Source organism: Sceloporus undulatus, chromosome 3 (genome assembly GCF_019175285.1).
Source record: "Sceloporus undulatus isolate JIND9_A2432 ecotype Alabama chromosome 3, SceUnd_v1.1, whole genome shotgun sequence".
Taxonomy (NCBI): Eukaryota; Metazoa; Chordata; class Lepidosauria; order Squamata; family Phrynosomatidae; genus Sceloporus; species Sceloporus undulatus.
Genome location: NC_056524.1, coordinates 181,804,315 through 181,830,981, shown reverse-complemented (window position 1 = coordinate 181,830,981; position 26,667 = coordinate 181,804,315). Strand labels below are relative to the sequence as shown.

Here is a 26,667-nt window from a genome sequence, read left to right as displayed (position 1 = left end):
AAAAATGTCTTTGCTTGCCAGCGAAAGGCCAGCAGTGAGGGGGCCAGACTAGTCTCCCGTGGAAGGGAGTTCCACAGGGTAGGAGGAGCCACTGAGAAGGCTCTCTCTCGTGTCCTCACCAAATGAGACTGGGATGGTGGTAGGACTGAGAAAAAGCCTTCTCCTGAGGATTTTAGGGTTCTCAGTCATTCGTATGGGAAGATACGGTCTCTCAAATAGTCTGGACCCTCTGCCGTCCGTAAATCCTATACAGGAGTTAGGCCATAAACATTAAGGAAACGATTCAGCCAGAAGTAAAAATATATTATGTCCCACTGCTTTTAATGTTAAGTACATGCTTAAATGTTATTGTTGTTGTAATGTGTCTTCATCTTGCTTCTGACTCAAGGTGATCCAAAGGCAAACCTATCACAGGGTTTTCTTGGCAAGATTTGTTGAGAGGGGTTTTCCACTGTGCCTTTCTCTGAGGCTGAGAGAGGGTGGTTTGCCCAAGGTCACCCAGTGGGTTTCCGTAGCCAAGTGGGGATTTGACTTTTGGTCACGCAAAATCCTAATTCAACACTCAAACTACTATGTCATACTGGCTCTCACATACATAAGTATTTTGTATTAAAATCAATGTGGAGTATTATTTCTTGGATTAGTAAAGTCTGGAGGATGAGTTCACAATGATGGGAAAAGGAGTGCTATTCAGATATTCAAGAGAACTGCTGCTACTGTTCTGTTTTTGTTTGCACAGCATTTCTACACTCTCTATTTTAATTCTGGGAAAAAAGATGATGATGATGATGATGATGATGATAATAATAATAATTTATGTCCTACCTCTCTACAAAATGCAATCGGGGTGGCTTACAAGGTTAAAATATACAGTCCGAACCCTCAACCTCCCCCCCTTAAAATACAATTAAACAATGTGGATTTCATTTCTATGTAAATAAGATTAAATTTATACAAAAATAACATATGGAATTTTCATTTTCATGTTTTACTGTTATCATCTAATCATCTACTGCTTTGGGTAGAAAAATACAACCGTACATGAAGGATGTGGATTCTTTGGTCCCAATGTCATTTCATGGTAATAACAAAATAACATTTTAATGTAGAATGTTTTCAAATTTAACTAGAAATTTCATGGCATTTTGAGTTCCAGGTTGAGCCACTATCTAGTGCAATAAACTTGATCCTTTTTCATTATATTATACTATCAGCAGCAATATTTTACTGTGGGATGAATAAAGACTATTGAAGAAATCATCTTCAGTGTTGACTTCACATACATTGGCATGTTTTTTTCTCCATCTTCCTTCATTCAACCATGACACTATTGCTCCATTGTTGTCTAGTTTATCTTCAATTTTCTGCACAACAATCATATTCAAAAGGATATCCCATAAAAAGGAAACTTCCAAAAGTGGAAAAGGATAGCAAGAACTTTTTAGCAAGTTTTCACCTTCAGACACAATATTATTTTTTGTAAACTCTTACAAGGTTCCATTTGAGATTAGAAAGTTTTTAAAGCTAAATAAGTTTTTTATCACTATTAAGGAAGATGGAAGCCTCCACACACAGTTCACATTAAAGTGCAAAGGAAGTATCCATAGCTAAGTAATTAATCATCCACTTAATGGGCATGATATTCCAGCTCAATTCTTGGCATCTCCACTTAGTAAGATCTTGGGTTTGGAGGACCTGGAAAGCCACAGCCTGAGAACTTTAGTCAGAGAAGACCATTTTGGTTAGACAGACTAATGCTGTGATGTCACTTAAGGAACTTGTGCAGTTTGTCAGCAGTAGTAATCTATCCAGGTATATTTTGCTTACCCGTTTATCAATGTCATTGTGCTGGAGCTGGACAAAGCGTGCACTGATAGCAGCAATATAACTCTGCTGATTGGAGAAAGCCACTCTACCAGCACCTTTTGGATACTTCAGCTCTGGGTCTGTATCAATGCCAGCATAGCAGACTCCTCCATACAAACGATCCATAATCATTGCTAGTTCAACTGCAAAACAACATGAAACAGTAAAGGACACATCTGTGCCAGAGATTACAACCAGCATGTTGATATTAATTATCTTAGTGTCTTTAAAAACACCCACCTGGAGCTGGAACATAATGTCCCTTCCGCCCCAAAAAATCCAAGTAATTAAAGACAATTTTGCAGACAACAATACAGGACATATTGTTTCGTTTCCTAGGTTGTTTCCACTTCCTGCCACCCCAGTTCCACAACCTAACCTGTCATTTTCACTGAATGTTTTAATTCTGTAAAGGGTGGATGAAGCTGTGAGTAGTACAAAGTTTAATGAGTATCAGGGAGAGGGAGGGAAGGAGAGGTAGATGATGAAGCGCAAGAAGACAAGAGACGTGGATGGAGAGATGAAAAAGAGAGAGAGAGAGAGAGAGAAGTTATCGAGAAAGAGGGAAAGAAAAACAATGTATGGATGCTGAAAGGGGAAAGAAGTATTGACATCATGCAGGCTTGCTACATGGAAGCGGAGAAGGAAAGAAGAAATAGGACACCAGAAATGGACAGCAATGATGCTGACATTTCTAACAATAGGGGAGTAGAAGACTTTACAAAAAGGTGACACAAGAGGATAAGATCAAATAAGATGAGAGAGACAAACACTAAAGAGCCAGGGGAAATAAAAGGAAAATGTTCAATGGTGGCCTGACCAAAAACCAACCGGATAAATAAAACCAGATATTATTTTGTATTATTTTGTCAACATTTTACTTAGTGTATTTTGACTAGAAATAGAGAATACGATATTATTTTTAGTAGGTGCAGTAAGTATATCCAACTTGGAAGTTCTGAAAATAAATATATTCATCTCTAATGAGTGGAAATGCTTTAGGTATTATTGTGTTTCTTTGAGGTTTCATTAAGGAAGATCTCAGTGCAGCACTCATTATTCTAATTATAATCTACTCTGTCCAAATCAAGACTAAAAATACTATAGATACAGTTAAGAAAGAATTGGATACATGAATGTGAGTGCGTACCTAATTATTAATTTCAATATGAGGTGCATTAATATGTACAGCTGGTTACAGGAATCTTTGTTTGTTTAACCATATAATTGTCTAGAGAGTTAGGAATTTTAAAATGATATTTTAATAGAAATGAATGGCTTTAAATGGGGAAAAAATTGGCTTATATATCTCCAGCCAGCTACGGCTATTCCAGATATCAAGCAAGAAGTAGAGATACCATCGCCATTCACTTTCAGTGTGAATAACATGGAAATATGGTATGGGAACAAAACAAGCATGCCTTAGAAACACAAAGGGAGAATGTAAGGTGAAATGCAACTCATGCCAGCATCCAATATGAACAGTGATATGTACAAACTCTTCATCCAAAGTGAAGGACCATTTTAGCCAGGGGTGGGCAATAGTGATAGACTAGGGGGCTGCATTAGCCCTCCAGGAGATCCTGCAGGGCTGCACCTGTTTTAGTGTCCCCAAACACCCTCTATGGGACATGGGGCATGTTTCGAGGCCTTCATGAGCCCCTAGAGAGCATTCTGGCTCATTCTGAGGCAAAGACAGCTTTTCAAAAAATCATTAAAAAATGTTTTTACTTGGAGTGGGGTGGGGTCCCAGGGGCTTCAGAAATGTGGAAATGCTTTCTATATTCCCTAGAGATCATTTGGGGGGCATTTGGAGCCCCTAGGAGCACAAAAATGTTCCTAGAGGCTGCATGCAGCCCTTGGGCTGCACTCTGCCCACCTGTGTTTTAAGGAAAGCATTGCTCAGAGTCATGGTGATTCCCAGCTTGCTTTTAATTTTCATATAATATAATAAGTCATTGTTCTAAGCATTTTATGACAATGAAGTGTCTTTATTTCCAGTTTTGCATTAGGTTTTCTTTCTTTCAGACAGCACATTTTGAAAAATGGAAGGAAATCAGAGAGGAGGAAAAAAGGGGTAATAACAGGAAGAGTTGAGCAAAGCAGATGCAATTCCCACCCAGGAAAGCAGCAGATAATGAGCAGTATTAATTCTCAAACTATCTGCGTCTTCACAATATTTCTGACTGAGAACTGTAGTGAATACTCCCTTTTCAATATAAATGCAATTTAGATAAAGTCTTTAAGTTTTTTTGTACAAATGCAACGTAGTAGTACTTCATTAACTTTTCTATTTCTTATCTGTCTTCTATCTCAAAGCTCTTATATGATGTTTACATGTATCAACACAATAAGGAAAAATACAAGAAAAACAAGAAATGAACAAGAAAAAAACCCCTCTTCTGTATCAAAATTGTTGAAATCAATTCAGGGAGAATATAATGACATAGACTTATATTGCCCAAAGAATCTAAAACAAGAAATGTAATTGAATAACTATAGAAGAAACAAACATCTTTTAAAAATGTAACCCAAAACAATAAAATAAAATGCAGTCAGCCAGACTGCATATACCTGTACAGAAAATGAGAGAAGTGCATAAATGCCTACAACTGTTCCATTGTTATGCTTTGAGATCAGAAATGGGTCACATTGGGCTCCTGCAGTCCCTGCTGAACTTCAGTTATGAGTAGCAGTAAAACCTCATACCAAATGTTCACATTAACTCAAGATGTGGAAGCATCATAAATTTTGTTTTAGTTCAGAATTTCATTTTTAGAAACCTGAAAATGAAGTTGCTCCTGCATTGGAGTGAATGCTGCCAGCAGGAAGATTCAGGAAAGAGGTGAAATGGCACTGGATCTGATGGAATTGCCCAACCCTGTTTCAGTTATTTAAATCACTATTTCTATCTAAGTACAGTCAACATTATATATATTATAGTTAATGAAGATTTCCTGTAAATTAAGGTGACAAAGGAACTTCAAAATTATCTTAAATAGCTTAGAAAAAATAAATCTCGGTAATAGTTGAAATGGATTATAGAACAATCCAATGAAAATTCATTCATTACATATGCATGAAATACCTGGAGAAATTCCAAATCCAATTTAAAATCCAATTTAACATTTTAAAATGAAAACCAGCCATGCTTTAAGACAATATGAAGACCGGCTTATTTTATATTACAGAATTATATATGGCTAAAGATACCTCAAGATTTTAGACTTGTATAATCAAAGCCCTTACCTAAAAGTCCTAACTGTCAGAGGAACAGAGAATAACATTATTCAAAGCAGGATTCATTCAGGCTTCTTAAAGTATGATACAAAGCCATCTATTTTTTTAAAAAAACCCACAGATGCTCAAAATTTGAGCCTATTGTGTTACAAAATGTCTAAATTAGGGGTGCACAACTTTGGTGGGCCTAGGGGTCAATTGCCCCCTCTGTCCTTGCCACTGCATTTCAAAGTTACAAGCTAAAACTTGTAACTACGGATAGATAGCCTAGATAGGTAAAAGTTTCAGTCTTCAGAAACAGCTTTACTTTTTCTGCCCAGGAATAACCCTTTCCTAGGTACTTTTTCACTGATAAATTAGAAAATATGGTCTCCCAGTTTCCATAATTTTTCTTATGTGGGTTGGCAAAAACAGCTTGAGAAGGATGACTATGAGTTGAAAATTAACCAGGAAGAAAAAAGGCTTTGGCTGTATCTTCTCATCTGCCATGTTTCTTCTCAAATGCAGACTAACTAGGGTGCTCTCATTTTTGAAGTGGCATAGCATGGTAAATGGACTCCCAACTGAGTTCCCCATAACATCTGAAAGTGGCATTGTCCCTCTGAAAACTACTGAGCTTATTTTCTTGGTAGGGAACACCTCAAACTAGAGAAACTAGAGAAACAAGTTTGGCTTGCAGTCTGAACTTTTGATCCCTCCTGTCCCCTTCACTGTATAGTTTGCAACATGTTTTTTCTACTTCAGACAGAAGTCACACTAACACTAGAAAAAGATATCAAGCATCCTGAAAAAGAGAGGCTATTGAGAGACTATTATTGCATCAAACGTTAGGCAACCATTTATAACACTAGCATTTTGGTCTGCAATTTCACTCACCAGCTCGAAGGGGTCGTGGAACTCCTCCAACAAAAATAGTTTTTCTGGGGTCTAAAGGTTGAGAACCATCCATTACAAAGTCACTGTCACTTAAGTTCCAAGGTCGTATTTGCACCTGAAAAAGCCAAAAGATTCAATATTTAATTGGCTTTTGGAAAGCTGTAGAAGGGAATTTTAATCCACTGACGTTTTTTAAAACATCGAGCTATATTATTATACTGCATAACCAGTATTTATTCTGTGTTGATAAAACTGATGAAAATAAGAATACTTAGAATTAAACATTACAGGAAGAAATATATGCCACATCTGAAGACTTATAAGACAAGCAGAAGCTCTCATCTATGCCCAAGGACACAAGCAGCTGGGTTGCCCTTATCTACCACTGTTATCTCCAAGGTATTTACTATCACTAGAATAGCTATTTTGTATGCTCAAACTAAGTTGGAACAGCATTCTCTGAAGATGCCAGCCACAGCTGCTGGAGAAACATCAGGAATAAACTCTTCTAGAACACAGCCTCACAACGCAAAAAACCCTTAAAAAAACTAAGTTGGAACACCTATACTAGAGTAACAAAAGTCTTTCAAATATAGATATGACATCTGATGTATGCAGAACTTCTGACTTAGCAGGTAATGAATAATCTCTGGGTGCCACATTTGAACTTATGGGTCAAATCTATAACTACCAATCACAACATTAACTTGCTTTGAAAACAAGTACAACCTGCCTAAATTTAGGGTGAAGAGGTCCATCACTGAATGGGACCTTGATAACTAACTCTTGAGCAGCATCGCATAGCACCTGTCATTTATATGTTTAGGATTCTGGAAAATGCTTAAGACTTTCTAGAAAGCCATGTAGTCTGCATATAGGTCCACAGACTCTGAATTAAGGAAAGTTAAGTCATGTGAGGGAAACATCACTGTTGAGCTATCCATCTGCTGTAACCTAAGAGTAACTGAACATATACACAAAGAATAAATGTGTAAAAAGTTTTATGATGTGAGATGAAGCCTGATTTCCCATTCACCTGCAAAACTTGTGCTCCTCAGATGATATAGAAACCCTGTAGACTGAGGGCTGATTAGGGTGATTTAGTTTATCTTTTTACAGCAAAAATATACAAATACCTAACAGAGTACTATAATGTAAGAATGAAATATATGAATAAGAAAATTCATTCATTATTTTTAACAGTCCTCTAAGGCTGTGAGAGTGTGACTTGCCCAAGGTCACCCAGTGGGTTTAAATGGCCGAGCCGGGATTTGAACCCTCGTCTTCAGAACTGCAGTCCAACACTAAAACCACTACACCATGCTGGCTTTTTAAAATACTACATTTATTTATAGCAACAGCTCTATATCTATATCTATACCTATATCTGTATCTATCACCAGCTGCCTGTGATCCAGACCTTGGATTATTTACAGTATTTTATTTTATTTGTTAAAACACAACATTCTCTTATTATATGAAACTATCTCCTCTTTTCAGCATTAATTACAAAATCATTGTACAAATAATTCATGCAAATGCAAACATAGACCATGGATTATAGAGAACGTTTCATAAGTATCCTCCACATTCTGAAAGTTGATAGATTTTTAACTGCAAGGCTTTCTTCATTTTAGTAAATATTCCATATATATTGAAAACTAAGGAAAAAGTGGGTGGCGAAGGAATTAACTCATTTACTTAGGCTAAAAGGATTGCTGAAATGGAAAACATTTACTTTGTCCATTTAAAAAGGCAGATGGTTGAATCTGGGACAAAACTGTTGGGTTGTTTGAATGTGGCAATCCATAAAAATGTAATGTTGATAAGCCTTATAAATTCCGCAGTTTGGAGGATCCAGGGGCTTGTTGTCCAGTATATATGGAAAGCACCAGCTGGGGAATAATATATAAACCATGAAAACTAAAGTATGACTATTATATAGACTTTCTACAGCTATTAATTTTTATTATTATCCATACGCTTTTAAAATTGTATATATAAAAAAAGACAAAGTCATGGTTTATTTGCTAAAAACATTCCTATTTGAGTACTCCACCATAACACCTTTGTGGGAAAAGTGACATGAAAATCAGGGCATTCATACTGATGACCAATCCTATAGAGATCATGCTCATACCATCTTCTCCCAATTTTACAAGGCAAGAAACAGTGTGAGCAGGTTTGCCCAGAGATTAAACATCAAAGGATATAAAGCAGGAGTCTAACACTGTTTTGCTTATAAGATTATCTGCAAATGAAGGCAATATGAAAAGTACTATCCAGATATTTAAATATGCACTGCCTGTACCGATTTATTCTAAGCAGCACACTTACAGGTACACTTTTAAGATATATATTTTTAATGTTTAAATCTTACTTTTCCTATGGTACTGCCAGTTTGCCTAAAAATGTAGGGAAAATGCCATTTTTTAATATCTAGAGCACTGCAACATTAAGCAAAACCATCTTGAAGAATGATTTGTAAAACAAACACAACTGGATCACATTGCAAGCCAAACATTGATGCAAATATGGGTGATAACCTCTAATGAATTAAACAAACCCATGTTTTAAACAGGGTGGCAATTGAGGGATAAAAAGAAATGTACATAAAGTGACAGCATTGTGACACATGAGGAAGCTGTTTCAAACAGATACCAAGCTTATTGATGAGTTCTAGTACCTAGATCAGCACATTAAGCCATTAAAGAACACTAAAGCAAACAACTAGACTCAAGTCTATGAAATTTGTGCCACCAACTTCTTTCTTTCTCTCAGTTCATCTCAAGGGGGTTCAACATCCCTTTGCATACCGATCTAGTCTAACACAGCTATGTCTTTGAGTAAAGCAGATAGTATGAAGAGCTTTCATATTTACAGACATCTTACAGTCTTTCATGGACAATACCTATTCACAAAAGCCAAGTAAAATGATACTGAATGATCAATTACTCACAAATGCATTTGGTTTTCAGCTATTCAAGGAAAACACAGTATATCACTCTACTTACTGGTTTGTCCTTGATAGTAGGACTTGATACACATAGGTAAAGTTTCCCATCTTCTTCGAGACAGGCATCTATGAGAGCTTGTACAGAACTTTCCTCCTGGAATAGCAGAAAGGCATAACCTTGGGAAAGAATAAGGTTACAAAGTGAGCACCTGCAAATTCTAGGAAGCACGGCACAATATACTCATACTAAAACACAAAGAGCAAAAATTCTGCAGGACACATGTTGGCCAATAATACACTGAGACATGGCTGATACAAAACACCAAGTTGTTGGGGGGGAAACTGGTCAGAAACATTCCAGGCCTTTCATCCTCCCCCCAATCCAGGAATTTTGTTTATGTTCCCATCTAATCTTAAATATATTTCACATTCATAACTGCGTACATGCACACCTTAAAAAAAGAAGAAGCTTTGTGCTAAAGCAATAAAGTGAGGGATGCCTAAAGAAGGATATAGTGCAATACAAACAAATGAATAGTATGTGTGCCATTGAACTGTCATGCCTCACAACTTTACAGCAGAAATAGCAGGGTGGTGGAACTGGCCTGGAGCAGAAGCACCCAACTTGTAGGTACGGTATGTTAGGCATCCTAATTAGCAGTTGTACACAGCCTCGTTATAGTAAAGCAACTGCTTTGGTCAGGCCTTACCTAGAATATTGTGTCCAGTTCTGGGCACCACAATTCAAAAAGGATGTTTACAAACTGAAGTGTGTCCAGAGGAGGGCGACCAAAATGGTGAAAGGTCTGGAAACCATGCCCTACGAACAGAGACTTAAGAGAGCTGGGGATGTTTAGCCTGGAGAAGAGACAGTTAAGAGGTGATATGACAGCCCTGTTTAAGTATTTGAAGGGGTGTCATATTGAGGATGGAGCAAGTTTGTTTTCTGTTGCTCCAGAGAATAGGACCCGGAACAATGGATACAAGCTACAGGAAAAGACATTCCACCTCAACATTAGGAGAAATTTCCTGACAGTAAGAGCTGTCCGGCAGTGGAACATACTTCCTCGGAGAGTAGTGGAGTCTCCTTCTTTGGAGGTCTTTAAACTGAGGCTGGATGGCCATCTGACAGGGGGGCTTTGATTGTGAGTTCCTGCATAGCAGGGGTGGGATTGGATGGCTCTTGTGGTTTCTTCCAACTCTATTATTCTAACTCCAAACAGCACATTGTTAGTCAAAAGTGTAGACTATAACTCTTCAGATGTTATCCACTTTGTAGGTACAGGATACAATTAGAAACAGGTGTGACCTGAATGCCCCTAGTGATGCTCCTGTTTCTAATTGTATCCTGGGCCTACAAAGTGGATAAGAGTGCAATATTTTCAGAGATTTACATATGATGATGATGAGATTCAAGTGCTGTGAAACACCTGAAGATACATACATTTAGGCTGTGTGTATGATATTGAATTTAAATATGCAATTTTAATTTTTCTAGTTGTTTATATTACTATTGCCATTACATTCAGTGATATAGGGAATTACAATTTATGAATAACGTTAGTACAAAAAACATTACTAAGATTCTGTATGCTGTGGTATGGAAGAAGGTCAATGGGGGTGTGTATGACATCATGAGTTACCGCACCAGGTAACACCAACCCTCGTGATGGCACTCATTAGAAATAAATAACTCTCTATATAGTTAACAACTGCACTATCACAATCTTTCCACCAATTTAACATAACTGTTTTGTATATGACTGGGCCAAAATAGTATAGTTATAGATTCTATGCAGTCCTATGGGTCTCATGTTTTTCAACATACTACAAATTTTCTCTCACACAGCAAAAAACATGGCCACAGGTATGGTAAGTATGCAAAATTGATCATTTTTAACAAATACCTAGATTTTCTATGAAGTGTACATTTAGCTGGAGGACATAGGCAACCTTAGATCTCTGGCAAGTGTACCTGTATAGTGCATGTTTTTTTTTAAACATACGTTTGCCACATTTGCCCCTAAGACCTTCCAGATGTTCAGTTAATGAAGAAAATGGGAAAAGAAGTGCAGAATTATGGTGGCTCAAATTCACTCTACTTTTGTCGTGTTTGAAAGTGTAAAGAGAGCCAATGCTACTTCTTTGCTGGGTTCTTCACAGAATGGAGAGTGGAATACACTCCCTCTGACTGGTAGAGTCTCCTTCCTCAGGTTCTACTTCTTTAGATTCTCTTCAAACTTTCAGCCAACAATAATTTATTAAGCAATGAAGTTTGCCTGTACAAGTGGATTCCTTCCCAATGTGCATTCATTCTGTGGTAACTGAACACCTGAACAGCTTTGTTTTTATGTGTAATTGTGAAATACCTTAGTTGCATTTCTCAGAGATGATGAATGAATCAACTCAAACATGTATCATAAAGAAAGAGGAAAAGGCAGACTAAATTTGAAAATTCTAGAAAGTTGTCTAAAGGTAACAAAGCCTCGTCAATGGAACATGTCACTTAGAAATACTTATGAAATTTGGTATCTTTACTCTTAAAAATACTTTATTTAAATAATTTTCCGCTGAGTGCACCTGCAGTATTTGATGAGAATGGAGAAGAATGCCTTGAAGCAATAACTGTTCAGACTTGACATGTTAAATTTAAAGATTTTAAATGTAGGCATATAAACCATAACTATATGCAAGCTTTCTAATGTTATTGGGATGTCCCCAATCCAAATATATTGTTGATAAATTATATTTACTAAAATAGCAGGTTCCATCTCATATAGCTACGTATAAAACCATGATGTTGTATCCATTAAGTTGGTGAAGTAAGAAAGATGTGATACAAGTACATTGGAAAAAGTTGAAACATTTTGCTGTATTTTTTTTCTATACAGTATTATTGTTTTCTTAGTCAAACACATGAACACAAACTTCAGAAATACATTTAAGAAATTTACTACAGGTATTAGCATAAATAGTCAGTACTCCCAGGTCAGTCCTATTTTATAACTTTGTAATGTTATGCTTTGAACACTAATTAAATTGCACTTCTTAAATCCAAAGATGAAATGAAAAGTCAAAGAAGCTGATTTTTAAAAATAAGAACCCAGAGGTGATCTTTAAAAATCTGAAGACTTTCATTTTAAGTATAGCTGTGCTGTGACTGGCTTTCCAAAATACATCAAAGACTTTAGCACTAAAGAAATTGCAAAATAGAAGAGCCTAATCTTACTTTAGCTACTACAGAAGACTGATATTACATATTACTCTGGGAAGCTAAAGTTCCTATTGAGAGAGTGGCAATGTACTATATAGCCAGCTGATTCATTTAATTAAGAGAACACTATATAAACCATTTCAGAGGAAGAAAAATTAAATAATCTAATAGTCTATGTACAGTATTACCCTTCTCAGAGAAAACCATAGGAATTTTAAAACATAAAATACATCCTTCTCTATTGCTTTTAGATGTCTTTCTATTAAAGCTTTAAACTAATATATGCAGCATCTTCATCTCTGCAGCACAAATAATGCAGAATTACTCCTAGCTCTGTAAAGAATAAAAGTTAATCTATAAATTGGAGGGGGGGAAACAGAATGTAACTCTTGCTAGGGAAAAAGATCTATTACATTTCACTGTTGTTTTGCTTGTCAGCAGTTCTATAAAGTACTGACCCAGGCTTAGCTAGGAAGATAATCAGATGATCTTGCAAAGGTGAGATTCAACCCAATTCTAAGATCGGTTCTATATGAGAGAAAGCTATATCAAGAAACTGACTTTATTTCAGACTATATTAATTTATATAACTTTATTTTTAAAATTTATATCCTGTATGTTAGCGTAATTTAGATAGAAATGTAACATATGTCATTATAGCAGGGAATACAGTGACCAGTTGAGCTGCTCGGTCTGCTATCCAAATGGGCACCAACCCACCAAGGTCCACCTTTCCATTGTGATCATTCTTTACCTTTATAATAAACTTTAATCAGACAGCCCTTCAAATAAACACCTGTTCTCTGTAAAATAGGGCCAGGGACGTAGCCGGGGGGGGGGGGTCTGTGGGGTCCGGACCCCCCCTTCCGTGACCAGATGTCCTAACTGCAAAGAAGGTCAAGGCATTGCAAAATGTAGGACATAAAGGGCACAATAAAAGCTAAACACACTAATATAAATATAAATCTATGCTTCTTAGTTATGCTCAAAATGGAGGGCATTTTGAAATTCCTCCTGGGAAGAAGGTTGTAGGACATGACCTGGAAAAGGAGGATGTCTGGTCACCTTGTTTGCCAGAAAATACATGCTAGAATTCTTGGCTCATGCATCACAATCAAGTAATCACTGATGGAAGAACTGTGGTTTGTTTATCCCTCTCCACTTGCAGCAGGAGCAATAGCCAGTATGCATGATGAGCATGATGTTTGCATAGGAAAATTACATTCTCTGTAACTCTAGCTTATCCTTACAACCACATTGGACTATATATTGTTCCCTTTGCACTGACTTTGGAAGGAAATAACCCTGTGGGTAGGCAAACTTTGTGGTGCTTGTGAGTTTGCACAAAAGAACAGTATCTTGGAAAATATGATTTTAGCTTGTCCTTGTTTTAAATTACTGTAAGCCACCTTGATTCCCATCCTGGGAGAAAGGAGGGTATATTCAATAAATAAATATATTAAATAAATAGCAATTACCTTTGCACATTGTCAATGGGAGGAGGCATAATTAGGAAGCAGGGGTTAGAATTCAAGTGAAAGAGAAACATTTGAGAAAGATTAGAGGATTGTCATCATTCTGCCTGATTAAATGTGACAAATCATCTATAACTTGTTATGCTAGAACTGCCAAAAGGAGTTCTTTCAATCTCAATTCTGAATCATCTTATTAGTAACAGAAAAATTTCTCAGGGGTTACAAGGATACAATTGATCCTTTCCATTACAGGAAAAATCTTCACGCTGACAATACAAAAAGAAATTCAAAGATTTGCTTCCTGAAAGCAAAACTAAGGGTGAAAACTGGAAGTGCATAAACTGAGAAGGTAAGCACACCTTTGCTAGCATTCCCAGTTCCTAACCCACAGCAGTTTATCTGGTTGGTGTCATGAAGAACTTTACCACGAGCAGATTCTTGCTGTATTGTGCACCAGCAATAAGAGAAACTTGTCAATCATCTTTCTAGGATCTAATCACAGAACCGCCCCTTCATATAAAGGCTTTCCTTCATCTAAGGAAATATTCCAGCCTTAACATTTGATGTAGCACAACTCTGGAGAACTGTACTTTAGAACATTCTTGTAGAGAACACTTTTAGAGCATTCTTACAGTGTTGCACAATAACAGCTGTACAGCTAAGGTAAATGATTATATGCCGGAAGTATATGGAAGGACTACTCAACATTTTTTTAAAAACACAACAATCCTGCTTTTAGCAATTTGAAATAGCATTTGATCTCAGAACAGATAGAGATTAATTTTTAAAGTACCCTGTTATCAGGCTGAGTCAGAATAGCGCTCTGGAATGAAGACATGAAGGAATGTACATAAAAAACCTACACAAACATCTACACAAGCACTAAACCTTTTAGAAACTGATAGAATGGTCCAGCAAATGTCAATTAAGTACCTATTTAAAGCCTACCTGACAAGCAAAGTTTACAATAATCATGCTGTAGGGTTTATTTTGAAAGCTCTGACAGCTCAGAAGTCAGTTATAAATAATCTGGAACAGTTGTGACCCAGTGTTGTTTAGCACTTTCGGACAGATATTCAAGGCAACTGGCAGGAGCCTAGAAAACTTTCCCCCATATTAGAACCATGATAAAAATAGCAAAAGACTGTTCTCTTGTCTTATGCTAAAACAGAGCTTACTCAAGAATATTTTTACAAGCATGACAGAACACTGATTTAGCCTTCCCAAATGTAGAATGCTTCCAATTCAACAACACAGGCCTTTTGTAATTCAGCAGCAATTAAATATATATGTTAAAGCAACAGCAAAGATACTAGCTTGGATCCAGAATTCCTATATAGCAATTATCACTGATGGCTTGTTGAGGTTCCTTGTGCCTGCTGAAAGTTAAGTCCTCAGGAGCAGGGGACCCTCTGGAAAAATGTGGGTGGTGGCAGAAATCAAGCCGCTTCCTACAGGATTGCAGTATTTTCTATGAATGGAGGAAGCTCTCTTTTTTACAGAAAACTCTTCAACTTTGGATCTAACCTAGAGATAATTACGAGTTGCTAGGTAAGGCAGAAATCAGAATTATTTAAGGCTCTCTTACAAATTTAAAATAAAATCAAAGCATGCTACAAACACTATTTGGGGAAAAGGTAACATTTTAAAAACCCACTCAAACTAGAAGAGAATCATAAAATCAAAGAGTTGGAAGAAACCACAAGGGCTAACCAGTTAAACCCCCTGCCATGCAGGAACTCTCAATCAAAGCATCCCAACAGATGGCCATCCAGTCTCTGCTTAAAGACCTCCAAAGAAGGAGACTCCACTACTCTCTTAGGAAGTGTGTTCCACTGTCAATCAGCTCTTACTGTCAGGAAGTTCCTCCTAATGTTTAGGTGGAATCTTTTTTTCCTGTAGCATGCATCCATTGTTCCAGATCCTATTCTCTGGAGCAGCAGAAAACAAGCTTGCTCCATCCTCAATATGACACTCCTTCAAATACTTAAACAGGGCTCTTAACCTTCTCTTCTCCAGGCTAAACATCCCCAGCTCCATTAGTCTCTCCTCATAGGGCATAATTTCCAGACGCTTCACCATTCTGTTTGCTCTCCTCTGGACACACTCCAGCTTGTCAATATCCTTTTTGAATTGTGGTGCCCAGAATTGGACACAGTATTCCAGGTGAGGTCTGAACAAAAGAAGAATAGAGTGGTACTATTACTTTCCTTGATCTAGACCAGTGGTCCCCAAACTGGTCTAGAGATTTTGGCCTTCAGCTCCCAGAAGCCTCAGCCATGTTGGCCAATAGTCTGGGATTCTGGGAGCTGAAGTCCAAAAGAGCACAGTTTGGGGACCACTGATCTAGACACTATACTCCTATTGATGCAGCCTAGAATTGCAGTGGCTGCTGCATCATAGTGTTGCCTCGTTTTCAACTTGTGGTCTACAAGGACTCCTAGATCCCTTTCACATGTAGTCTTGTTAAACCAGGTGTTCACCATCCTTTATCTATACATTTCATTTTTCCTGCCTTAGTGTACCTTACATTTCTCCCTGTTGGTTCATTTTGTTAGTTTTTGGCCCAATTTTCTCATCTATTCAGGTCATTTTGAATTTTAATTCTCTCCTAATTTGGTGTCATCTGTAAATTTGATAAACTTGCCCTCTATTTCTTCGTTCAAGTCATTCATAAAGATGTTGAATAGCACTGAGCACAGGGCAGAATCCTGTGGCACCCTACTGGTCACTTCTCTCCAAGATGAAGAGGAGCATGCTGAGCACCCTTTGAGTTCGGCCAGTCAACCAATTACTAATCTGCCTAACAGTTGAATTGTTTAGCCCACATTTTACTAGCTTGTTTACAAGGATATCATGGGTGATCTTGTCAAAGGTCTTACAGAAGTCAAGCTATGCTATGTCTACAGTATTCCCTTCATCTACCAAGCTGGTAATTTTATTCAAAAAAGAGATCAGATTAGTCTGGTATGACTTGTTTTTCAGAAACCCATGTTGAATTTTTTGTGATTATGGAATTCCTTTCTAAATGTTCACAGACCCTCTGTTTAAGGATCTGGACTAGAATCTTTCCTGGTATTGATGTCAGACTAATTGGGCGATAATTGTTGGGATCTCCCCCCCTTTTTTTTGAAGATGTTCAAAAAGCATCTTCCACTTTTTAGTTCATCCACAAATTATGACCAATTCACTATTCTTTTCTGCATTTAAAACAGTTTGCATTTGTAAAAGATGTCCCAAAACAGGTTTTATCACTTCAGACATTAAAAACCATTTTGGATAAGTGCAACCTTTTTTAACATCAAGTATTATAACGTATCTGACTTTGGTAATATGCTCACTACTTTGAAAAGGAATTGTGAATTTTATTGGTTGGTGGGCTTTCAAAAAATTACCACTAGAGATACCGCTCTTCCATTTAAATTTATTTATTTATTTATTTATTTACAGTATTTATACCCCACCCTTCAGCCCTAAAGGCTCTCAGAGTGGCTTTAAACCCATCCCTGTATCAACTAAGCTACTAAGTTGTGCTGATTTTTAATCAGGCTATGACTACTATACAGTAAATGTTTAAGAGCTGCTAGAATATCTGTTCTCATATTTCATTTCTGGGTCATGCTGCACTTCTAGTTCAGCAAGTGTCCTATCCTATCCCTTTAAGGACTGTGCATGCAGTTGTGGCTTTTACTCAAAGACAGAATAGACACTGCAGGATATATTTCCTGCTCTGATTGAGTACTTCTAGGGAATTTGAAAATACATGCTCACGGCCCAATATGAAATACTTAAGTAATAGGGATCGTGCTAATAAGAATAATGCTAGTTAATTTTTACAAAACTATATGCCAGTAGCTGTAAGCTCTGTTTAACAACTTAAATGTAGCAGGATACCATGATAATTGCTTATATATTTAAAACCATTTATAAGAAGACCAGAAAACACAATGGCAGGGCACCTAGCTATTTACTGCATTAATACTATGAGACAAGCTCAGGTTAACAAAAGGAGCTGATCACAGATGTTTCAAAAACCAAAAGTACAAAGCCAAAATCCCTATATAGCTATATATGGGGAGGGGGGGATATTTATAGACTTAGAAATGAAATTCTAAATTCATTTTTAAAGTATACAAAAATACTATTTAAAAATGCTTTTTGTGGTGTTCATTTATATTCTACAGTACTTTTGATTGCACATTAACTGAAAACTGTGTTAAGCATTCATACATAAAAGGAAGCAGCTTCTTGCCTGAGTAATTTTAAATTAAAATAATTACCTTTAGGTGGAAAATAGGACTTGCTTTCAGCTTTGTGAGGCCAGTCCACCACAAGAGGTCCAAACCTACGAAAGCTGGCAGTGATTTCATCTGTTTAAGAAAAAAAACACCAGTATGGTCACCCTTAAAGGAAAAAAGGAAAAACTTAGAACATTCTTCCTTGATATTGGCTCGAAACAGACAGGCTCAAATGAGTGGTGCGAGGCCATGGCGGTGCCATTCGCACCAGGACAGTGGCAACTGCAAGTGTCCAGTCCTAATCCGAGCTTCCATGGCAGTCCTGACCTGGGCCAGCGGAAGGAGTGGATTCTATCCACTCCTTCTTGTTCCGGTTCTTTTTTGTTGGCACAGCCTCAGCCCAGCTTCAGGCCTTGTTCGGGGCATGCGTTGTGTAAACAGCACACTCTCAATGCAGCCTGAAGCTGTGCCATTTTGCTCGTCTGTTTCAGGCAATTATCAATCTTTAAAATTAGAACAATGCCAATAGTTTTTCTGTCTTTCTGATATGGAATTAATCTTTACCTGCAACATTACCCCCCCAACTCCTCCACCAATGTGCCTGTCCACATTTCTCCTCAATCCATGTGTCTGTTTTCTTCTGTCTCTTGCTCTCTTCTTTAAATAACAACAACAAACAGTAATGGGAAAGAAAATGGTTCCAGCATAACATCCAAGGTGGAATATAGTAATGGCTTTAAACAACCAATTTTATGCCCAGTGAAGTATATGGTAATATACTGGTTTTTCTTCTAAGTTTTTCTCTAGACATATGTATATCTAGAATACTGCCTGCCTAGGAAATCTCTTTATTACTATAAAATATATTACTCTAAATATCTAACATTAAAGTTTGTTGTTGTTGTTGTTGGTATAGATAAAATAAGTCCAATAAAATTCAAAATGTTTTACACATTCTATATCGTATTAAGTTAATATGATCCTAATCACAATATTTGTCCTGTAATCATTTCTAGCTTGTTTAATTTAAAGTCTTCTCTACTGTGAAACGATACAGAAGGAGGGAAGGCATAAAGAACATCTACAAATTGCTTGGGATAAAAATATTTCTCTTTGCTTAATAAAGCAGATGCACAGTAAAGTACTCTAATACATTTTACTTACATAGGACAACCCTAAAAAGGCAGTCTAAAATATAACCAGATTTTGAATGAATGACCCAAGAGAAGCAAATTACGTTTGAACTATCCATTGTTTTCCAAACCTAATTTAATGTATTGATTTTGAACCAATCAAATCCTACAAAGTGTGTGCTCCACAAGTTTTAAAATACTGTCCTTGCCTACATACAGTCATTTTCATCTGCAGAAAATGCCGTTTAATCCATTCCATATAGACTTTGAACCTCAAGGACATTACAGAGGCATTATCACTGATTGAACAGATTTTTCCCCCTTAGATTCATCAAACATCATGCTTAAATCTATTTTTTATGTGCCACTAAGGGGCAAAACAGAATGGTAAGGGGTGGCTTTAAGTTGCCACTTCTGAAGATAGATTGGGGCCACAGCAAACACATGTCCCAGCCCTAATCTGCCTTGAAGCTGGCTGAAAAAGGAGTGGATAAGATCCACTCTTTTTTTTCCTAACAAAGAGCTTTTTGTATCCCATTGTACTTGCAAGCTGGCTTTAAGATGCTCTGGCAGCATGCAGCTTGTAAATGCCATGCCACTAGAGCATCTTGAAGCCACCCACGTCTGATGACGCCCTGAAATCATCCTTTAGGTGCTGTCTGTTTGGCCCCATAGTTTTGCTTTTGGTGGTCAGGGTTGTTTTCAATTGAAATTAAAACTGAGTTTTTAAATTATTTTAATTATTCCATGCTTTTATAGTAATTTCTCCCAATATACAGGGTTATACTCTGAAATTAATAATAATAAAGTCTGAGACTCAGGATTAGGACAAGATAGGATCCAACAAACCCACAAACTTGTCAAAGGCTTTCATGACTGGCATCCATAGTATTTTGTGGGTTTTTTGGACTATGTGGCCATGTTCTAGAAGAGTTTATTCTTGACGGTTTGCCAGCATCTGTGGCTGGCATCTTCAGAGAATCTTCTCTAAGATTCTCTGAGATTCTATTCAGAGATTCTCTGAAGATGCCAGCCATAGATGCTGGCTAAACATCAGGAATAAACTCTTCTAGAACATGGCCACATAGCCTGAAAAACCCACAAAAAACATGAACTTGTATTCATTGACTTTTCCTTAAATATATACCACTTAATCGCAACTACACCTCGCTATTTGCCTTAAGCACCTTTTGTTTTAAGTAAAGATAAAGGTAAATGTATTCCCTGTTGACAAGGTTGTCAAGTCGTGTCTGACCATGGGTGGTGCTCATCTCCGTTACTAAGCCGAAGAGCCAGCATTGTCAGAGACTACTGTGTGATCATGTGGCCAGTATGATTGCACAAAATGCTGTTTACATTCCCACCGGAGTGGTACCTATTTATCTGTTTGCATTTGCATGCTTTCAAACTACTAGGTTGGCAGAAGCTGCGACTAGTGATGGGAGCTCACCCCATCATGCGTCACCTGTTGATTGATCTTGCAATCAACAGAGTCAGTGTCTTAACTACCTGAGCCACTACATTTTGTGTAGTATTATTTGAAAGTATTATTTGATTAATAAAACCTACTGTGTAAAATCTCAAAACAGCCCCATGCTCTCAACTTCAGTATTACTGTCCTTGCCTACATACAGTCATTTTCATCTGCAGAAATCTGCAGAGGAGCCCTGGTGGCACAGTGGTTAAATGCCTGTACTGCAGCCATTCACTCGAAACCACAAGGTTGCGAGTTCAAGACCAGCAAAAGGGCCCAAGCTCGACTCAGGCTTGCATCCTTCCGAGGAAGTCGCTAAAATGAGTACCCAGACTGTTGGGGGCAAATTAGCTTACTTGCTAATTGCTTACTTGCTGTTCACCGCTATGATCTTTGGAATAGCGGTATATAAATAAAACAAATTAATTAATTATTATTATTATTATTAAGACTGAAATTCTATTACTGCCAACTGCTTTTTAGAAAATATAATTATTTTCACATTACCTTCATCAATGTCGGGAGGCAAACCTCCAACAAACACCTTCCTAGAATAGCGTTCCACCCGTTCACCATTCTGACAGCGGGTTGGAGAACTCAGACCTGATGATAAAGACTGGTCTCCATGACTGTCATCCAAGAAGCCATCTTCAAAAGGAAAGAGTGAAGACCGACCTGTAACAGATTTGGTAGTGACTTAGAAATTTACTGGCTTAAAAACAATTGTTTTAGGATTTTTGAGGGTTTTTTAATTTTGAGTGCTGGGCCGGCCTAAATTTCAATATTGCAGAAGTATGTGCTAGAATCATGCCATGTGATTGGCTTGGTTACTGCTGTATCTGCTCAGGTCAAATGAGTAACAGACATCTAATATAGTCACATGTATCTTAAGCAATATTTTCTCATGTCTTAAGGCATGTCTCACCTAAATCCAGTAAGTTTTTAATATATCTGCTGAAGGAATCATGTTCCAAGCTCAAACAGTATTTAAAAATAAGCCAATATGTTTAATCAACTTATGCTGTTCAGTCACAGTGATAGATAATTTGTAAGACAGGAAGAAAACCTAATTTATAGTACTCTTACATTTTGTCTTGATGGAGCTTTTTTCACTATATGGAATTGTTGATTAATGTTTTATTTTTTCATCAGAAATAGGGCCAATGAGCTTAGAACTCACTAGAATTCTGAGTAAGTAGGAAAATAATGAAATGAAAAGAATATAGTCATTCGTTTAGAAAAAAGAAAAACTGAGTATAAAGCATTACCTTTTCTAATAAATAAAAAGTAGTTAACATTTTACACACACACACAGAGAATTATACACTGTGTAAAGACTGATTAAAACATTTATAAAACACACAAACAGCAACAAACTTAATATCCCCAACAGTCATGAACTCATGATCTCTCAAACTGATGGAAGAGATCTTGTGCTTCCTGATTTCTAAAACCCAGGCTTTGTTTTTAAGGACAAGGTACCAAAATTAGAAATAGTTCTGGGCACTAAGTTTGAATCTGACAAGGAAAAAAAATCATATTGTTACATACTGAAAGACCAGAAATAGCAAACACATCCCTATATTTTAGAGTAGAAAATACAGTAGAAAACAAAATAGAAAATACATCACTGTATTTTAGAGAGAATATGCTGTTTTGAGACCCATTCTTGCAGAGAAGGTGGGATATAAATAAAGATGATGGTGATGATGATGATGATGATCTTATGAGCCTCTCTGGATGTTGTTGGACAATGTTGGCTAGGGCCAATGGGAGTTTCAGACCAAGACATGGATGTAAATGTTTGCTTTGCTCTCACATGCAGGAATAAAAAATGCTAATAGTTTTCTTCTTATCAACATGAAAGTGATTTTTTTTCTGGCACGCTTGCTGAGAGCTTTTTTGCATTTGCAGTAGCAGTCTTCTGTGAAACAAACTTCTGCTTTTGTTGAGAAGATATCTAAAAATAGAAACTTTGGATATATTGTTTGGCCAGGTCTTTTGTGCCTGTTCTCTGTGTATTTTGCTTCAGAAAAGGGAACAGTTTTGAACAGAGCAATTCTGCTGAGATTTGAGTGGAACTGAACAGAAACGGTACTGAGCATATGTAGTGTGGGTTGGGTTGGGTTGGGGGGCTTTAGCTGAAGTAATATAGCGGAAAACTTACGGTTTCCAAAAATGGCCTGAGCAGGCACAGAGTATCCAATATGTGTGAGTCACAGAGACCACAAAGAATAAATCCCTCCTCCCCGTTTCACTCTCATGATGTCTCCAGTGTGGAAATATGGTTCAATTAGTGTTGCTTCCACAATGTAACCAAGCCAGGCTTCCTATTGTGTACCAGGGTGCCTACTCAGGCAAATGTTTCCCTTCTTATGATATGATGTTTTAGCACTGGACCACCATCAAGCTTATATGGCCCTATTTTCTTGGCTTACTTAGCATATAATACCATAATGTAACGCTTGGTTGAGTAGTCAACCAACTACTCAACAAACATGGGCCATATGTCCCAAAAGGCAACCAGTTTCTCAGTGACTGTACACATTTCTCTTGTTTCTTTTCTACTGAACTTCAAGTACTTTGAATTCTGAAAATGTCTTCAGCCCAATTATTGTACTGAAGCAACAGTGCCCTGAGACTGTATGCACTAGTTATTTAGCCAGTATTATAATGCTATGAGGATAGTTGAACCTTCAAACACCAAAAAGCCTGAGATTTAGCAGATTAATGGGATAATATTTCCTGTTGTCAAATTTTTCACATATTTTAGCTTTTGATTTTGGCAAGTGTCTGTAAAACTGCATTAGTACAAAAATGCTTAGCATGATGATTGGGATTAAAACTATTTTCCATACCCTAATTGCCTGTCCCTCCACAATTAATCAGAAAGTTCAGTTATCTGTTTTTAACAATAAGATACATCCGTAAAGTGGTTCTTGAACTACGAGTCATATTCTGAAGGCACATACAAAGATGTGCTCGTATCAAACAGTAATATACACTCTAGTGCCGTGATGGCGAACAGGGGAAGGAGAAACAGGTACGCGCGTGCCCGTTCCTCCTTCTTCCTGCCATTTTCGGACCTCCCACTGTCTCTCAGAGACAGCGGGAAGGCAGAAAATGGCGCTGGAGAGAAGGACCCAGAAGCATGCACGTCTGGCTCCTTCTCCCAGCCTTCAGTTGCCTATTGGAGATAACTGGAGGCTGGGAAAGGGTTGGGGGGGAGGCGAAGCGACCGGCACGTGCCAGTTGCTCCTTCCCAGAGACCTTTCCCAGCCTCCAACTGTCTCCAGAAAGACAGCTGGGGACTGGGAAAGGCCCCTGAGGAGGAGCAGTGGTGGCGTGCCGCATGCTGGGCTCCGTCACGGCCCTTGCAGCCCCAGACCTCCATCCGGAGAGAGAGATCTGGGGCTGCAAAGGCCGTGGAGGAGCCCAGGAGGCAGCGTGCCGGGTCCTGGGCGCTGTCGCAGCCCTAGACCTCCCTCCAGAGAGAGAGAGAGATCTGGGGCTGCAAAGGCCGTGAAAGAGCCCAGGACAGCGGCGTGCCACATCCTGGGCTCCGTCGCAGCCCTTGCTGCCCCAGACCTTCCTCCGTAGAGAGAGATCTGGGGCTGAAAAGGCCGTGGAGGAGCCCAGGATGGCGGCATGCCCAAGTCCCTTCCCTTCGGCTTCCCTTCCCTTCAGCCGAATGGGCCCCTTGGAGCCCATTCGGCCGAAGAAAGGGACCGAGGAGGAGAGGGCGGGTGTACGCCTCCTCCTTCCCGCAGGGCTTCATTAGACCTGAGGTGTCCTTCGGTCTGGCAAAGCCCTTCAGAAAGGAGCAGGGGCCACACGCCTGTTGCTTCTGCCCCTCATGAACCCTTACTGGTCCCCAGCTGTCTCTGAGAGACAGCTGGAGGCCAAGGAAGGGCAGGAGGAGCAGGTGCGCACCTGTCACCCCCTCTCCTAATCCCCCCCCCACTTCTAGCTGTCTCTCAGACAGCTGGAGGTCGGGAAAGGGCGCAGGGAAAGCCCCACCCCCAGAGGGTGGAAGCTCCGCCCCGGGCACGGCAAAGCAAAAAGGTTCACCATCACTGCTCTAGTGCATTTTAGAGTTATTTCACTGGGCCATTTGAATTCTCCACACTTGACCTACAGCATACTCAAATGCGATGATATCACAAAGAGACCACATTCATCCAATATAGATAGAAATTATTCTGAAGAATTAAACATCAGAATAAACTATCCTAAAAGAGCACTGGGATGAATGCCCACTAGCTACTGAGCTGCAGACAATCTAGCATGATAAATCTTGCATTAATTTAAAATAGTGTACAAATTTAGTACAGATTTAGTAGGGAAAAAATTAACTGAATGACACATTTCCCAGTTTCTTTAATCAATCTCTTTCCTCAACAGTGTGTTGGGACCAAAGTTTGGTATATTAAGTTTGGAAATAAATCTGCCAATTTTCAACATTAGGAAGTAAGAGACTGATTTATTGTTATTAACATTGCTAATCGAAATTACTTAATGCACTGCATTCTAATTACTTATAATTATAGTAGTGGCAAAGCGCTAACAGGTTCTCTATAACATGTAAGAAAAACAGACTCAGTAGCTCCACCCAAGCCCTTTAAATTGTGTGACCCAATAAAGTGCAGGGTGGATGGAAAGCTGAATGGGAGAGATGGCAGGGGAATCCGAGGCAAGGTAATGGGGGTGGGAAGAGGATGAAGAAAACATCTCATTAAATGATCAAACTGCAAACACTGTGTGAGCAAAAACCATAAACAAGTGCAAAGCAGTTCAAGGTAGCTCATTCCAAACGATATATAAAAAGAGATAATAAAATCAATAAATATTAGAGGAGCAAAACCTAAGAGTCACAATGCCCTCCCCCTCAATACAAAAATAACTTCCGCACAGGTCAGTGCAGGGGAGAGGCTCCAGCTTTCAGCTCTAAAGAGTCCAATATTCTGAAAGGATCATAACTGCCAGGCTGAACAAGCAAATAACCTTCCCATTCAACCTTCCCCCTCTACTCCATCTCCTTGCCACTTCTCTTCCTCTCCGTTTTCTTGCTTCTAAAATCCATGAAGCAGCAGGAATCTTAGAACAAGAAGCCAGGACAGAGGCATGGGATGCGTTTTTCTCAATCCCAATCCTGAAGCTTTCTGTCTTCTTGCATCTGGCAGAAAGAAAGCCAACCCATTCTTACCAATTTCAGAAGATCTAAGAGTATGAATAATAATTATAATGAATTATCATCGTTATAATAAATTATAATAATTTTAGTGTTAATCAGACAATCTACAGAGTGTTACCATGTGTGTGGGGATCTGATGAATGGGTAATTTTATAAATTGAATAAAAATATTTTTCAAGATCTATGGGGAATTATACTTATCATGCTGGTTTCACCACTATAACTAATATAATCAACATATCAATTTATAGGTTAAAAAAAACAGAATGGGAAAGAGTAGCCTTTGTATAGCACTTGTGTAGCACTTGAATGAAATGCAGATAGCAATAAAGCACTGAAAGAAAATATAATTGCAAATGTCTGCTCTGCTCCACATTCTTAGGTTTCAGATACAAAACTTTGTGCCTTTTAAACAGCCTAGCCAAACAGTCATCTTTCACCTGAGTATATTTACTTGAGTTTAGAAAAAAGTTATTTAGAAAAGCCAGTGCAGAAAAGATATAATATGAAATATCCCTTAATTAATGGCCAGATTGTACTACAGCCATGGGAATCATAATCCTTTACTGTCCTTTTAATTTGGTGACCAGACTTCAGATAAAATTATATTCTGGTTTGCATAAACTAAATTACAGACTGGTGTTAGTGCCAAAAGTCTATATCACATTAAAGGTGGTGAGAAAATATGAACACAGAAACCTGTCTATAGGCTGGCTGCTTAACTACTAAATCATTTCTAAGAATACAGACATAAGACTACGCTGGGATTTGTAGTTTAGGGAGGGGTATTTAGAATTCTTAGACATATTATTCCAGTGCTTTCCCAAACTATAAATCCCAGGATTTCGCGGGATGCATCCATAGCACTTAAAGTGGAATCATACCAGTTCAATTCTGCAATATCAGAGGTCCCCTGATGTGCCCCCTTCTAAAATTTTGACAACAGGGGCAAGATACCAATGTGCCACAGGTACTATACCAGTACGATGCCAGAGGACAAA

At 38.1% G+C, this 26,667-nt stretch overlaps 1 protein-coding gene across 6 annotated transcripts in view; it reads right to left on the bottom strand.

Annotated features, from left to right (window-relative positions):
• CPEB3 (cytoplasmic polyadenylation element binding protein 3) overlaps positions 1-26,667 on the bottom strand; it is a 114,601-nt gene that overhangs the window by 11,245 nt on the left and 76,689 nt on the right. For all 6 annotated transcript variants that reach the window (XM_042459275.1, XM_042459270.1, XM_042459272.1 and 3 more), the window contains 5 exons: positions 20,980-21,147; positions 17,908-17,997; positions 8,997-9,115; positions 5,983-6,097; positions 1,828-2,009 (listed from right to left, as the gene is read on the bottom strand). In XM_042459275.1, coding sequence (XP_042315209.1) covers positions 1,828-2,009; positions 5,983-6,097; positions 8,997-9,115; positions 17,908-17,997; positions 20,980-21,147 — 674 coding nt within the window. The remainder of the gene's footprint in view (positions 1-1,827; positions 2,010-5,982; positions 6,098-8,996; positions 9,116-17,907; positions 17,998-20,979; positions 21,148-26,667) is intronic.